A 16,577-nucleotide genomic window follows, 5' to 3' on the forward strand; every position below is an offset into this window, starting at 1 on the left:
GCTTGTTCTGCTGTTCCACAGCTCAAAACTGTAGGCTTACAGTCCCTGCAGGCTTTTAGAATTTAGAGTAAACCAACTGAGAACCATTTTCTCTGTTTGAACCATTTACTCTGAGGCGACTTTCCAGGAAAATGTTTGAACAGATGAATCAGCAGCAGTTTTGCCCAGTTGGAAAACCATTAAATTGACAAAAACTATTATTCTTTTGTAAGCATTTAATGATTTCCTGACTCTTGTAACACAGAACAGTGTGACACAATCTGTCCTGGAAGCTTGACCAAAGCTGAAGATGCTTTTCTTACCTTTAGGACGACACCAGAATACGAGATTCAGCTACATAATGTAGATACAAATAATGCAGTGAAAATTGTTTCAAAACTTTTACTTTCTTTCAAATATTATCATTTCTTCTTCAAATCTTTGAGTGCAAGCATTACAAGTTTTCTGAGGAAACAGATGGGCTCCTGCTTTCAATCCAAACTGAAAATGTAAGGATTTACGGCAGTAAAATTCCCCCATAAGCAGGTCGGTGTGTGGAAGGTGTGGAGAGAAGATTTTAATCACAATCATTTATTCTTAGAAAAACCAAGACATCTTTGGTTTTATCTTTGAGTCACTTGATGCACTTAGGTAAATGACCCCAGTCAATGGGTCAATAGGTTAATGAATGGATAAGTGTGCAAATTAGAGAGAAATGTTCTGCTTGATATCCAGTGAGAACTGAAGTGCTCTGCACACACTCAGTGCAGATTCCACACAGCCGTCAAAGTTGGAGTGGGTGAAAGCATCTCCTCCACAGATGAGCAGCGGCTGCTCCAAGATAGTCATGTGGCCTGGACAATTGGGCACTGAGGTCAGCACCTGCACAAGGAATGGACAGCTGAGTAAGTCCTTGCCTCACCTGGAGGAGATACACTCCTGACTCACCTGGGAGTACCTCCACTTCTGAAACTTGATGCTGACTGGCTGAGGGAGGTCAGGGAGTAGCCTTTGGAGCTCCTGCAAGATGATTGGCTGGATGGCATCCTTATCATTCTCCAAGTGCTCCAGACCAAACGGAACGCTGGTGTGAACGACAAGGGATGGACCGAGACCTGGAGCATCTCAGACAATATATGGATAATTGTGAAAATTTGAGACAAATATTTTATTTCTTGTGGAGATACTTAAAGTGTAATTAACCCTCAAATCAATTTTTATTTGCTGAAACCGTCTAAATAGATTATTTATGGTTTTATCCTTATGTTACTGTGCAAACGTTAACATTTTCATTTAAATAGACCCTTTTCACATGACGTCACACAACTTCCGTTTTGGCTCGAAGCTGTGTATCCTTAGTTCCGGTGTACATAGTAAGTAATGATAAAGTTGTCTATTTCATATATATATATATGTCATATATATATATATATATATATATATATATAGAGAGAGAGAGAGAGAGAGAGAGAGAGAGAGAGAGAGAGAGAGAGAGAGAGAGAGAGAGAGGTATAAATCTGATCTGACAGCATATGTTGATCAGACAGATCACCGGAGCATGGAGTTTACACAGTCTCTAAAACATTTGCCTAAAATAAGATTTGAAGATATATCACGATTTGCAAACCAGTTCTCTCTGACAAAAAAATCTAAATTAGACAAAGGCTACAAATTCTTCACCGAACAATACCTGTTTGACTATGAAGGTAGGTATTTTTGTTTTGCGTAACCGTTAGCTTAGCATTAGTGAATTTTGTTAGCTAGCTAACTACGTGACATAACTGTTCCTTAACCAGAACTTTTTACTGTTTTTGAACTATAACGTTTTAGGCTCTAATCTTGATCAGATTATTAAATTATAGACTGGAGTTGCCACTCATCCCATAAAATAGGGATTTGTTTGTTATAAGCAGAGATGTCCGGTGCCGCCGCTGCTTTGTAATGCCTTTAATCGGACCACTTTTTCGGTAACGAATAATCTAACGAGTTCGTATTTCAAATCCAGTAATCAGATTAAAGTTATTTATCCAAATCATTGCACATTAATATTTTCTTGTGTATTTATTTTTATTCCTTCTTTGCGTCTTTGGGAGAGACTCTGTGACAGTTAGCAGTGACAGAAACATGAACAGTGCATGGAGATGCGCATTTTGTTGCTGGAAAAACAGAAATATCGTCAAGCCCAACTGTTATTTGTGGCTTTTGTCTTGTTTTTTCTAAACTTATAAAAAAGTAATAAAAAAGTGAACCTCTAACGTTACAGCGCTGACAGGCGGCCGTGTATATCTTTCCTAACTGTGGCTAAAGCTGCTGCTAGCTGGTTTACTCATGATCAGAGGCTGGTTCCTTTGAATACAGTTGGAGAATGGTAAATTGACAATGACTTATAACGGTTATCTAGCACGTAAACACTGTTTTATAAAACACAGAAAGTGAACCTCTAAACGTTACAGCGCTGACAGAGAGTATATTTTTCCTAAATGTGGCTAAAGCTGCTGCTAGGTGGTTTACTCTCCGATCGGAGGCTGTTTATTTTATACACAGATAGAGAATGGTGAATTTACAATGATTAGTAACAGCTATCTAACACTTAAATGCTGTTATTATTAAACTTACCTTTTATTATATCCTTAAGATTATGAGAATGCGTGAAGTTTTCAGCTTGGTTCCCAAGGCAAAATCACACCGGAAGTAAAGATACCCAGTTTTGAGTTATGGCGGCCATTGTCTGACGTCACTGTGAAAAGGGTCTATTTCTTAAGCAGTTGAATTTTGCTATAGAGCTTTGGAACGTGACGTCACTGCTTTAGGAGTAGGGATATGAGCGCCATCTTGTGAGGCCATATACATAACCGACAAAACGACTGTCTCACAGATATTTTGAATTTTTGAATCTAAGTTACTTAAAATGATTTATCAATGGTACGAACTTGCTGCGTTATTGGATGTAATGTCTAATGACAACCAAAACGGTAAAAAAAAATGGAAAACGGACTTTCGTTTCACTGTTTTCCTGCCTGTAAACAACGCGATGGGGCTAAGCTATCGGAGCTAACGAAAAGGAGACGAATATCCCGGGTATCAGCGGTGAGACATCCTGATAAGATAAGATAAATCTTTATTGTCATTGTCACAAGGACAACGAAATTTAAAAGGTGCCATCAGTCAGTGCATATGCTTAAAAACAAAAAATAACTGTCTCACAATTCACACACAATGTAAGAATTAACAAATAACTGGTAAAAAAAAAACAAACAAACTAATAAATAAGAACAGCCTGATATTACGTTCTGCAATGTCCCAAGATATCTACAAGTTTGCTCCAGACATGTCCATTCTGGTGAGTGTCTAAATTCGCTTTGTTGGTGTTGTGTCATAATGTTTTGCTATGATTTTGTCTGGGTTTACTCATGTTCAGTTAGTTGAGTTCATTTAAGTGGGTCAACCTTGTTTAGGTCGGGCTTCTACTTTTTATGTAGCATAGTCCGAGTTTTGTCAGTGGACATCCAGGTTATTCCATTATTGTGAAGTAAACTATTATACTAGTGTTATCAAATTTACAGCATTAATACTGATGTGTGTTCTGATATGTCATCTTAAAGGTAAACCGACCTTTGAAATGGTAAGGCGAGGTAAACGCCACAACATCGGACCGACATGCACGTAAATTAAAGGGGCGATACAGCAAAACCACGGTGGATCAACAAGTTACAGAGATTGTGTTTTCATTATTTACCCCAGAAGAGGTAAATAATGAAAACACAGCCTCGGAGGCTGTAGAAGAGGAGCAAGTTGGAGAGGCTGAGGAGGAAACCCCAGGAGAAGAGCTTGGCAAGGCTGCACACTCTGAAGAGGAACATGAACAATTTGTGTTGAAATATGTGTTCAGTTGGAAGTGTCTGTTTTCTGTCATTTAATCATTTAATGTGGTAAACATTCATGAAACGTTTGATTCAAGCTCTTCAAGTTGCATGTAAACAGGTGATGAAATGAATCACATTTTAAGTAAAAATTTGATATTTAAAATATTTCAGGTAATAAACATACATGTAATGAAAGATTATATTTTTAAATAAACATTTTATGTGATTAAAGTAAACAATTACATAATCAGACATTTTCCAGTAAACATTTAATGTAAACAAGCAAACCAGAGGAAAGAGTCCATCTTTAAACATTTAAGAGTAAACAATAAAGGTGACAATTAAATGTCATGAAAAGATCACACTTTAAGTAAATATTTGTTGTATTTAGGCCTGTCACAATAACAAATTTTGCTGAACAATTAATTGTCTCAAAAATTATTAATATATTATATATTAAACTAAGCTCACGGCCTCTTGCCGTACCATTAAGTTCACGGCCTCTTGCTGTACCACTAAACTCACGGCCTCTTGCCGTACTACTAAGTTCACGGCCTCTTGCCGTACTACTGAACTCACGGCCTCTTGCCGTACTACTAAGTTCACGGCCTCTTGCCCTACTACTAAACTCACGGCCTCTTGCCGTACTACTAAGTTCACGGCCTCTTGCCGTACTACTAAACTCACGGCCTCTTGCCGTACTACTAAGTTCACGGCCTCTTGCCGTACCACTAAGCTTACGGCCTCTTGCCGTACTACTAAACTCACGGCCTCTTGCCGTACTACTAAACTCATGGCCTCTTGCCGTACTACTAAGTTCACGGCCTCTTGCCCTACTACTAAACTCACGGCCTCTTGCCGTACTACTAAGTTCACGGCCTCTTGCCGTACTACTAAACTCACGGCCTCTTGCCGTACTACTAAGTTCACGGCCTCTTGCCGTACCACTAAGCTTACGGCCTCTTGCCGTACTACTAAACTCACGGCCTCTTGCCGTACTACTAAACTCATGGCCTCTTGCCGTACTACTAAGTTCACGGCCTCTTGCCGTACTACTAAACTCACGGCCTCTTGCCGTACTACTAAGTTCACGGCCTCTTGCCGTACTACTAAGCTCACGGCCTCTTGCTGTACCATTAAGTTCACGGCCTCTTGCTGTACCACTTAACTCACGGCCTCTTGCCGTACCACTAAGCTTACGGCCTCTTGCAGTACCATTAAGTTCACGGCCTCTTGCTGTACCACTAAGCTCACGGCCTCTTGCCGTACCACTAAGCTTACGGCCTCTTGCCGTACTACTAAGTTCACGGCCTCTTGCAGTACCATTAAGTTCACGGCCTCTTGCTGTACCACTAAACTCACGGCCTCTTGCCGTACTAGGAGTTGACCTCATGGAATAATTAGAGACGTCTTGAACTCAACATCTGCTCCACTTCAGACGAACTATTAGTCATATTGTTTGTTCCTTGTCTTTCCAAACAGAGGTTCTTTCTCCAGTCTTTTGCTACGGTCCGGTTCCTTTGCAGGCGAGCAGGTTGGGTGCCAGAATTTTCATGCACAACAGCTTAAAACTAACATCTTTCCTCTCTTAAGTGATTGTTATTCCACATCTCTCCAAATCTGAATTCCTTCCTGACTTCTAGGTCAGATTAACCCAGTCCATTTGACACAGTCCATTTCTTTTAGGTTAAAACATAGATTGGTGCGAACCAACCAAACAACATATCTTTTAACTATTAATATTATTATATTAATATTAATTAGTCTTGGATATAGAGGCCCAGAAACGTTTAATGAGGCTGGGTTTTTTGGCTGGTTTTACTATTTTCTCTTTGCAAATGGAAATGAATTCCTCATCTACCATTGAACTGTTTAAACCCAACAGTACGAGAACATCTTTTTTTGAGCAGCCTAATTTTTTTGTGACTGCTCTCAGTATGTCCTTGCTGAGATTGTTCAGACTACTATGAATATCCTTTAGATCTTGCACCTTGACCTCACCTTGATCAGCACAGATTTTCTCAGACAACCTCTCTACGATGTCTTGGAGGTGATTGTACTTGCATGTTATCCTTGATTTTGTTATGGCCTTGATAAGAACTGCATTGACAAGCAGCATGATGGATGACTGCTGCTCCTCCTTCTCTGCGACTGGCAGCGGTTCAGCAACCTTTGTGGTAACCACTGACTCCTGCTCCGCATCAACTAACTGTCTGCCTTTTGAGTGGGTCAATTCCTCTGAAATTAAGTTTTCCACTGATGGTACTGTCGTTTCTTCATCCTCTGGTGCCGGTAAATCTCTATTGCATTGTTCAAAGCTGTAATTTTGAAGGTTCTTCTTCATTTTGACTCCAGCTGCTTTGTTCTGTTGTTGTGCAAGCGGAACAGCTTGATCTCTAGACTCTTGGTTTTCAGTTGATGAAAGGTCATCCAATGAATTTCCTGGGATCTCTAAACGGTGTTGGTCAGAGATTGAGGTTTTCACTTCCCTAACCTTTGGCAGCACCTCAAAGATTAAGTCGTCCATCATTTCCAGACTTAACTCCTTCTCCTTCAACGTAAGATGAGTTGCCTGTGCCGGATCTGAAAACTCCTCCGAAATAAATTCATCCACCATCTTTATATCTGGTTCCCTCTCATTAGAGATCAAATCATTTACATTAGTGGTCTTTGAAAGATCCTCCAAAATGAATTCATCCACCATCTTTATATCTGATTCCCTTTCAGTAGAGATCAAATCATCTATATTAGTGATCTTTGAAAGTTCCTCCAAAATGAATTCATCCACCATCTTCAAGTCCCATTCCTCGTTTTCAGAAACAGGATTGCTGTCACATGTCTCGTCTGTTGTTACCTCCGAGTCTAATTTCTCAAGGATGTCTTGTATCAGGTTTACATTAAACTGCTTACTCCCACAGCGGTCGGTATGAGTTTTGATTGTGTCTTTCTCTTCAGCTTGGAAATGGCCAGAGCAAGCACCTGCGTGGTCTTTTCTCTGTTGCTGGTCTTCAGTAGCTTTTCGTTCTGTCTGACGATGTTCTTTACAGTGACATACCAACAGTTCCTCTATCAGCCGGAGTGCATGTGGAAGGATTGAATCCATTGCGTCCGACCAACAAATGTGTTGGACCTCAGAAGTTTCTGAATCATGCATAGAGCAGGCAGATCTCAATGATTCTTTGACATATTTAAGGAATAACTTATTGAAACAGTCAAAGCTCTTGGGATGAATTTTCCCTGTAATCTGAAGGGTGTCTGCAAATGTTGTTAGCAGCACATTGCCCAAGATCGTGTCCACCTCTCGGGATCTGATGCCCTGCTTAGGGATATTGCAGAGAATGAAGGTGCAGCATTCATCCACTAAGTTTACAAGCAGCTCCTTCAAGCAGGACTTGGTGTCGCAATCAGGCTTCCCCAAGGCCAAATCCAGGGTCTGCTTCAATGAAATGGACCAAAAAAACTCTTCAATCATCGGCGCAATCATGTCCCCGGAAAAAACCGGGAATGCATGAGGCTTTGGATTCTTTCTGTGGCTCATGGCTTCTTGGATTTGCAATGTAAAGCAAACTTTAGGACAATTAAATAACTATTTCGTTTAAATAGCAAACTATTTCAATCTCTCACCAAACTCCAGCTGTCTCTCTTAAAGAAAGTAGCAGAAGGAAAGAATTGCTGCCTGAAATCTGTGATAAAACTCTGTGATGTCATAACAGACCAGATTCCATCTACGCAGGTTGAGTCAGCTTAGCAACCGTTGCTAGGTATGTCAATAGCTGTGTGCAGCTCAGAGAAATAATGTCTAATTTATAGGAGGAAAAGTGAAAGTTTCCATGTTTTAGAGGCTCTGAGGCTGAGAAGGACTCCTCCAGTCACTAAACGCTCTTCATGTTATAGCGCGGTTGAGACAGGACTCTTTCATCAGGCGGGTTTTTCCCCAGAGAGTGGCTGTGATTGGTGGAGGGGAGTTAAACAATTTAATCTAGTCGAAACGTTCCCCACAAGAGTAAAAATTAAGCAAACATTGTTGCTTCACCTTCTCCTCCTTTGGACCTCTGACACCACCTAAACTTGGGTGTCAACATCCTCCTCTTTCAGTGGATCGCACAGGTAGGCTTCTCTTCCATGTCTTTATTATTTAGCATCGTTTGTGTAAAAAAAAAAAAAAAACAACCAAAAAAAAGGTTGTGCTGCTTTAGTGGTTTAGGTTTGTGCGGCTTTTGTGCGATGCGCACATGATGCGCGTTGGAGAGGTGGTTGTGCTCTTGTAGGTCAGGTGCAGTGATAGTTTTGTATGTACCTTCCAATCTGTTGGACAGTTTTTTTTCGACATCTGGTGTCAGCCAACGGGTGACCCATCAGCTTTTAAGTTTGTGAAACCACAAAAAAACCTAATAAACCGGAGACCCTCCAGAACTGCACAGTGTAAAAAAGCTCAGACGGGATCTTACACTATGGGAGATTCAAACTCCACTAATCGTTTTCAGCTCACAGAAAAAGCAAACTGACCAATAAGATTTAGGCTTTCGCGTGCCCTTTGATCCCCACAGACTCACACTGATGTGCGCTACAGACAAGATGTTTTGGCACAAAATAACTTTTTCTTCTCTCCACAATTTTATTAATAGTAAAGAGGGTTGGATAATAAAAAAAAATACAATAACATTTCTTTTTTTTATTTAAAGGAAAATCTGTACAGCTGCAGCTGCACCAATCCATACTCTTCAGTCACTTGTGGGCAATTTAGAATCACACAGAAAAGCTCCAAAAGGGAATCAAACTTAAAACTCTGAACTAAGAATTTCTGATTACATAATAGCAATTAGCCATAGCTGCATGGTAAATTATTACTGATAACTATTGTCAGTAGTCCCTAACATTAATACAGTATGATCAGGCAGCATGTAATCATATATATATACGTATATATACTCTTATTATAATGGCTGAGCCAAGAAAATTTATGTCTGTATCAAACAAGTAACCCTTCGTTTTACTCTGTACCCGTGAAGTAGCTCCCAGTCTCAAAAAGGTTGGTGACCCCTGCTCTATTGGTTACAAAGCTTGGTACAACTCTGTCACAGTCCCACCCAGTGGGGAGTCAGGAGTTGGAATAGCAAGCCAAGCATGACTGTGGTGAGCATTGATTGAAAGCGTTAATCAGTTTTAATCAATGCATTTGCAATGTGGACATGGAGTAGAATGGGTATCTGCTGCTCTGACTGTATACTGGCAACAGTATGGTGTTCAAATCAGCATGGTACTGGAGTGCTTAGGTAGCCCTAGCTGCTCTATTCATGATAGAGTCTGGCTGCAGCTGAGCTGCAGAGTGTTGTCACCACCAAAATTGCCAACAGAAAAAAAGTCTCTAGATTTGTCATTAGTTGGTTTTTTTAACAAAAATCTACAGAGGAAAGTCAAATGTAACAACAGAGTGGATAAGTTGACAAGTGGGGCAGGGTTATGCTTTCACAGGTAAGTTACACTTTAAGTTGTGATGTTACACAAACAATTTATATTTTCAAGTGCAAAACTTTGTTTACAATAGTTGATTTTTTTTTATGCTAGTGACATAATTTGTCAGATACAGATGGGTGAAGACACCTGAACTGCGTTTCTTGTTGTCCACAGCGATGTAGCGAATGCAGTGGCTGTCAGTGACGTACCGCGCTCCCCAGGAAAAACTGAAGACAACATCCGGAGAGAAGAAGAGTGCGATAGCGAAGCGGGATGAGTACCTGACACTCTCCAACTGCTCTCTTTGCTGGACAGACAGTACTGAGAAACAGAATGACAGACAGTCTGTAATACCACTTGCATCATGGGAAATGTAATACCTGGATGCTTGATCCTAGGTACTTCAACTCATCAATTGTCACCATGACTACTGCTATTGGAGACTTGAGTTTTGCTAATACAGTGTGTTCCTGGAGTCTTATCTGCTCCCTGAGGTTCCACACAACACATGAACTGCTTATGACCTTTAAACCTCTCTGAGCAAACTCAACATCTGTAAATAACTTTATGCATGAAACATAACTGATTGATTCTTCTTAATGGACTTTCACCAGGTGTTCCACAGATATTTATGTTCTGGAATATCAATTACATCTGTCCTCAACATTTCCACACCTCCTCTGCTGTGTATAGGCACTAAGTCGAGAGGCAGAGCAGGAGGACGCATCTTCCTGCACAGGTGAGCACAGTGAGGCAGATCAGAGCAGCAGAGAGGAAGAGGGAGGGAAGAAAAAAGTAAGCACAAAGAATCTGGCTGCTGGGACCCAGATGAACTGAAATAACCATTAAATTACTGCAATTCAGTTGTACACTGTGAATATAGTAAATACAAATGTATTTTCAAAAAACATTCAATTTAAAATGGTTGTATTTAGTGCTGTCAATCAATTAAAAAATGTAATCAGATTAATCACACTACAGCCTAACAGTGTAAGCTTAAAATATAAATATGCACAGAGGGAACCATTCCTAGTTCTTGCAGGAATGGTCCCTTGGGCAAACCCCTCTTTCAGCTGCATTCCAACCAATTATCTGTTTGTTTGTTTTTTGCAGAAGAATACACATAATTTAGTATTCATCAGCAACTAACGGAAACTTACTTCACTGCACATGAATACAAGTACCTGCAATAATAGTACCTAATAAAGTGGCTGGTGAGTGTACGATTACATTAAGGTTAAAGATGCAAATTGAGTCACTACATTAAATGGAAGTCAATACTCAGTCCTAATATGGTTAGAAATACAACATGCATGTGTTTAACTGCTCTGAGACCAACGTCTGTTCAGCAAAAACTAAGGATTATTTTATGGGACCACAGAGGTTACAAAGCTACTGCTTCATCCTTGTGTTCATGGGCTGTACCTAAATCAGAGCAAAGGTCACATAAGGTACATCAAAAATGTTCCTCTGCAGCAACTCACGAGAGCTGTACATAGGTCAGGTGACACAAAGACTCAAACTTGATCTGCTTCTGGTTGTGTTTGTGACGGTCTTACAGTTCCCCAGGTCTCCCTGCAGCTGAAGGATCTGAGGCACAGGAATTGTCAAGACAACAGCGTCAAACTTCTCATTGCCTCCCTTCCTCTCCACTTTCCATGATGCTCCACAACGGTGTAGGCCAGTCACATGATATTCCAGGTACAAATCAGCTCCTGAGGCAAAAAGACAGTTTCAGACCTGAAGAACTCTATACCTTTAAGTTATATTTAGTTCTGCTGTTGCTGTGAACCAATAATGATTTGATCTGTTTCTAATCCGAGTATCAAACTGTTGGACCACAGTTTGAGAATAAGATAATTCTGTTTAATTGGAAAAACAAGGGGAACACTTGCATAAAATACTGCCCTCTTGTGGGCAGTAGGTTATGCTGCCCACAAGGAGGGGAGAGAAAAACAGATCTCTATAGTCAGTCCTATTCAAAAATATAGAATTTATTGAAAAGTTATTTCATGTCAGTAACTCAATTTACAAAATAAAACACTTTATATATAGATTAATTACACACTGGTGTTTTCAAGCCTTTATTACTGTAATGATTAATTTCTACTTACAACAAATGAAAATACATTTAAAATTAGAATATAAAACATTTAAGATTTTTATATGTCTTATGAGATTTTTCATTTGTTATTATGTTTCCAGAACATAACAAATTTGGAGGGGTATCCTCAGTGACAAATAGATAAATAAATAAAGTCTTGATCATTCATTAGGGTGCAGCAGATGGGTGAGAGTGTGTCTACAGGGGGACAGAGGGACTGGAAGGTGTACAGATAGACTTCACAGCTCTTTGGAAAAAGCTGTTCCTTAGCCACAGCAATGCTCTCAATCACGGCTCTATGCAGCTTCTTGAGCAATTGAGTAGGGAGTTCAGCCCTTTTCAGTTTCCTGACAAAAAAAAAACAACAGTCTTTGAAGAAGAGTTGCTGAACACCTCATCAGAAAAGACGTGTTCCTAGTCAGGTCCAAGGAGATGTGGATGCCCAGGAGTTTGATGTTGTCAAGGGAAGGTGGTGGAGTCACCACCTTCCCTTGAATTGTAATAGGTGTGTGCACTGTCCTCCTGGATCTCCTGTAGTCCACTATGAGCTCCTTGGTCTTGCTGGTGTTCACTGAACACCACCGGGTCAGGTTCTACATCTCCTCTCTGTACAGAGTCTCATCATTGTTTGTTATCAGACCCACTACAGTGGTATCATTTGCAAACTTTAGAACCCTGTTAGAGGAATGGATGGCTACACAGTTGTGGGTGAACAACCTGAGGTGTAAATGCACTGAGAACTGGGTGGATGATGTTTGGTCCCCTATTCTCACCACCTGAGGCCGTTTGTGAGAAAATCCCTCACCTGAGGCTGGTCCCTCACAACCGGCCTCAGGTCCCTCCAAAAGCACATTGATGCTGAAAGTCCCAGGTTGTGGAGCTTCTCCATGATGATGATGAATTGAAGTCAATGAATAGCATCCTAACATAAGTGTCAGGATGCTGCAGATGTGTCAGGGCTGTGTGTAGTGCAATGGAGAGAGCATCCTCTGAGGACCGGTTCCTCCTATAGGCAAACTGGTGCCTATCCAGACCAACAGGAAGGTAAACCTTGATGTGTTTTAGGATGATCCTCTCAAAGTGTTTCATGATGACTGGGATTTGTGCAACCAGGTGATAGTCATTTAATCCAGGCCCTGTAGATTTTTTTGGTACTGGGATGATGATGAAAGAATTAAGGCAAACAGAAACAGTGGAAAACTAAAGGGCAGATTAAAAATGTCTAAAAAGAAACCTGCCAACTGGTCAGCACATGATATCAGAGTCCTTCCCAACACCTTATAAGGTGTAACAACCTTTGTTGGGCTTAATCCTCTTCAGAAAAGAAGTCACCTGGTTGAGCTGCAGAAATAGGGGCTAATATTGCTCCTAGGCATGCCTGTAAGTAGGCCTGTCGCGATAAACAATAAATCAATTAATCAATTAGTCGCACGATAAATTAAAACTATCGGCCTCATTTTAATTATCGGCTTTTTCGTTTCTTCCGACCTGTTTCTCTTTCTGTTAATGACACTGAATGAAAAAAAGGCTCAACTCCGGTGCTCTCCACTGACCCTCCCTTCCTCATTTCCTTAGTGTAAAGCCCAGCGCACACTACACGATCTTAGAGTTGTCGACCGATTGTCGGCCCATTTTCAAAACCTGAGAGACCACACATTAGCCGACAGAAATCCTAGGTATAATGGTTCGAACGTGCTGTGTGGTGCCCAACAATGGGCACAAAATAATGGCCAGTTAACTAATTTTAAAACCAGGCATTAATCTATGTTTTACTGCAATCTTAATGGCTCTCTGCTGAAAAAAATTCCGAACCAAAACATTTTGCACAGTGTTGGAAAATATTTCTAAGAAACTTTGCCCATATGTGACTTCTAGTTTTGTAGTTATAAGCTGAAATGCATTTTTTTTACCACAGTGCCACCTACAGGTGAATGTGGCTGACTATTTGCATCCAAGTAGCGGTGTTGGTAGTGAACCTGGATACCAAATAAAAATTGTAACAAGTTTCGGGGATGTAGGCTGCAGTATGAGTTTCAGCAGACAAACATCATAATAACAAGAATAGAAAAACGGAGTAGCCGTCCTCTTAACTCCCGCAGGCTTGGAGCCCTAATTACCAGAATATCAGGCAGCAGACTACAGCAGATATCTCACACACACTGCTATGATAACCTGACTCAGGACTGACTCAGACGAAATATCAAAAAGGTGTGATTACCTGACTCAGACAGGAAGTGTTTCACCACACTGCTTGTCCCCAGTGGTGTTACATAATTCTTGTTTCCCTCTTTGTGCTGCAGACCTTCAATGTGACAGTCCAGTGACTTGAGTAGGCCAGCTGACAGCAACTCTGTATAAAAACTGAACATACACATCATCAGAAACTGATACATGGATGTTTGTTAACGTCAGAAATGATCAAGTGAGGCGTACTTGCTGTGGGACTGAGTGTATGCAGCAGTGGCTGTAATGTACTGGGCTCCAAGGTCAGCGGAATGAGATGTAGGGTCAGGAGGACGGCTGGTAGACATCCTACCCCCTGGCACAGAGTGGATATACAAAGGTTGAAGAGTTCCTGTTCCAGGTTGAAAATCTGCACAAAGGCATGCCTATACAAAGCTCCACTTATACACTTAAAGTGCAACAAACCCCAAAACAACTTCTTTTTGCTGTCTCCATAGATTATTTAGGGATATACTGTATCTTTATGTTTCTGTGCAAATTTTGACAATTTTGTGTAAAGACTACGGAGCAGAAAGCTGACGTCGTCGTTTCTCCCTACATCCAGTGGGTGGCGCAGTTTGCTACAAACGATAGTAGCCATACAGGCACACCAGCTAGAAGGAAACAAACGCACCCAGTACAACATTTTCATACTATTGGATGAGAGGTTGCTAGGTGACTGTGCTAAAAGGCAGTTCCATGTTTCCTAAGCCAGCAGAAAGTCCAAGCAGAGACTAAGAGCAGGGCCGGCCCAAGCCGAAATTTGGTTTTGGAGCCCTCTAGTTCTGCTAACAATGTGGACTGGCTGCAATCAGCAGTCCGATCATTAGGTCATTCACACACCTGCTATAAACTTATTGCATCTCTGGCAGTGCTGTTTACATTATATACATGTATAATAAGATACATTTATTGGCCAACTGATTTATCAACCAGTTGATTTCTGGGCGCTGATTTTCATAATTTTGGGGGATTGTGATCTGCTGATACTTGCATGTGAAGCTGATTTTATCTCCTAATCTTATCTTCGTCAGCAAAGGTTTAAAAATCAGTCTCTGTCCTCTTCTGCTCTACAGTGAGAGGTTTGACTGACAGACTGGCCCACCAGGTCAGGTCTGCACGTTTACAGTTAACAATATTCACCCACTGTTGCCAACTCAGTGACTTTCTTGCTATATTTAGCGACATTTCAGACAAAAAAAATTAATATCAGCCAAAATCAAAATTGGCTGGTCAGGCTTTTTAAAGATCGGTAACCAGGGATCGGCCAGAAAACTGCAATCGATGCAGCCCAACTTAAGATGGAATACATACACACATATTCATGACATTCTTTGATTACATAAATTTCTCTTAAGCGCAACTCCAATAGCTAAAAAATTTATTTATCCCAGGGGGATAAAGACTCCCCCTGTCTTTATCCCAGGGGGACTGGTACCGGTCCAGGACCGGTACCGGTACTGGACTGATTCTGAGGCTTTAAATGATTTTAACAGAAGTTGCACATAACTTAGAAGTTGATGTAAAAATAATGTTTCTTTTATCACAAAATAATTATGCTCAGCAGCGAACAACAAATCCCTAACTACAGCATAGAGCAGCTCATCAATGTAGCAGCTATGTAGTCTGACGTAAAAACATTTTGCTAGACAATGTTCAACATTGAGAAGTTTTAATTATTCTTATCAAACGTTATCAAACAGCCAAAAATACCTCAGAAATATACAGAGCCAACCATGAGAATCAACTCATTTCAAGTTAAAACTCAGCTTCACACAAATATGCTAGCATAACTGTTTGGCATTGAACTAGACCGTTCCAGGTCGCTATCAAGCTAATTTTCTATTAGCAGCTTTACAAATTTTTTACATTACATCACATTACCAAGTCGCATTTAAAAAAAAAACCTTTATCTTGGCTTTTTTCTATTCTTCCACTTTCTTTCCTCCCTCCCTAAAGGATAAGTCCTTTTTGAGACATTATTTTGTTTACTTAACTTCTGACCGGAGCTTCTATCTAAAAGTCCTGTGCAGTCCTTAAAATGTTCTGAATTTCATCATCTTTCATAGAAATTCTTTAATTTGTTTTGGATGTCACGCCAAAAACGTAAGCTATGCATATGGGGGCGGGGGACAAACGCAAAAGAACAAAGAATAAAAACTAACATTTGACTACTAATATTATGACTATTATGGAAATATTGACGGTCACAGAATATAGCCCTTATATATTTTTGGCCACACTGTAACTTGTACTTGTAAACTCTGCTACTCAAGTACTTATGTTTTTATAAGTTGCAATGTGGTCAAAATATTTGATAAGAGCTACCATATTCTGTGACATCTATATTTCCATAATAGTCATAGTATTATTGTAAAATGTTACATCTTATTTTTTCTTCAGCTTTTTCTTTTTATTTCCCTCCCCGCCCACAAACACACACGCACATACCCCTTCCCTCCCCGCTTCGAAGTTTACGTTTTCGGTGTAGCTAGGATGCTCTTCTTCGAGGTCAAGGTATGACAAAGTATGGTAAAGTGTAACAGCGCCTCCTGTTGCATGCCATCGACATTTATCCAAATTACAGACTGAATTCAACCGCTGTCGAACCCATGAGACATGTTCATCTGTAGGCTGATTCTTTTCGGGTCTCATCTATTAAACCCTTAACCTAATTAAGCTAAAATGGTTTGTGAACTGACCTGCACCCCTTGCCTTGTCCCACACCACAAACTGAGCTTTACTCTGCAGCACTTTCTTCAACACATATGCGCACAAGCTGCCTGTCAAGCCTGCTCCAACGATCAGAACCCGGGACATCTTTTAAGGTGTCCAGTCACGTCGGAAGAGACCGGTTCCAGCACTACAGTTAAACTGGGTTATGAAAACAGGTCCTGCAGAACTACAGAAGGCAAAACAAAAGTTATTGCGCCTCTTTGATGACCTCACATCCG

General features: G+C 40.5%; 1 protein-coding gene across 2 annotated transcripts; it reads right to left on the reverse strand.

Annotated features, from left to right (window-relative positions):
- Positions 1–197: 197 nt before the first annotated feature.
- rnls (renalase, FAD-dependent amine oxidase) lies at positions 198–16,571 on the reverse strand. 2 transcript variants are annotated; one of them, XM_032574660.1, is made up of 7 exons: positions 16,326–16,570; positions 13,834–13,939; positions 13,619–13,761; positions 10,856–11,011; positions 9,444–9,617; positions 928–1,103; positions 198–861 (listed from the first exon to the last, which is right to left on the reverse strand). In XM_032574660.1, the coding sequence occupies exons 1-7, from the start codon at positions 16,441–16,443 to the stop codon at positions 685–687; spliced, it is 1,050 nt and encodes a 349-aa protein (XP_032430551.1). In that variant the 5' UTR covers positions 16,444–16,570; the 3' UTR covers positions 198–684. The 2 variants fall into 2 exon arrangements, with proteins under 2 accessions (XP_032430551.1, XP_032430552.1); XM_032574661.1 differs by lacking the exon at positions 9,444–9,617 and having other exon boundaries at positions 16,326–16,571.
- Between the last annotated feature and the right edge of the window lie 6 nt (positions 16,572–16,577).

The sequence above is a fragment of the Xiphophorus hellerii genome, chromosome 10 (genome assembly GCF_003331165.1).
Source record: "Xiphophorus hellerii strain 12219 chromosome 10, Xiphophorus_hellerii-4.1, whole genome shotgun sequence".
NCBI lineage: Eukaryota > Metazoa > Chordata > Actinopteri > Cyprinodontiformes > Poeciliidae > Xiphophorus > Xiphophorus hellerii.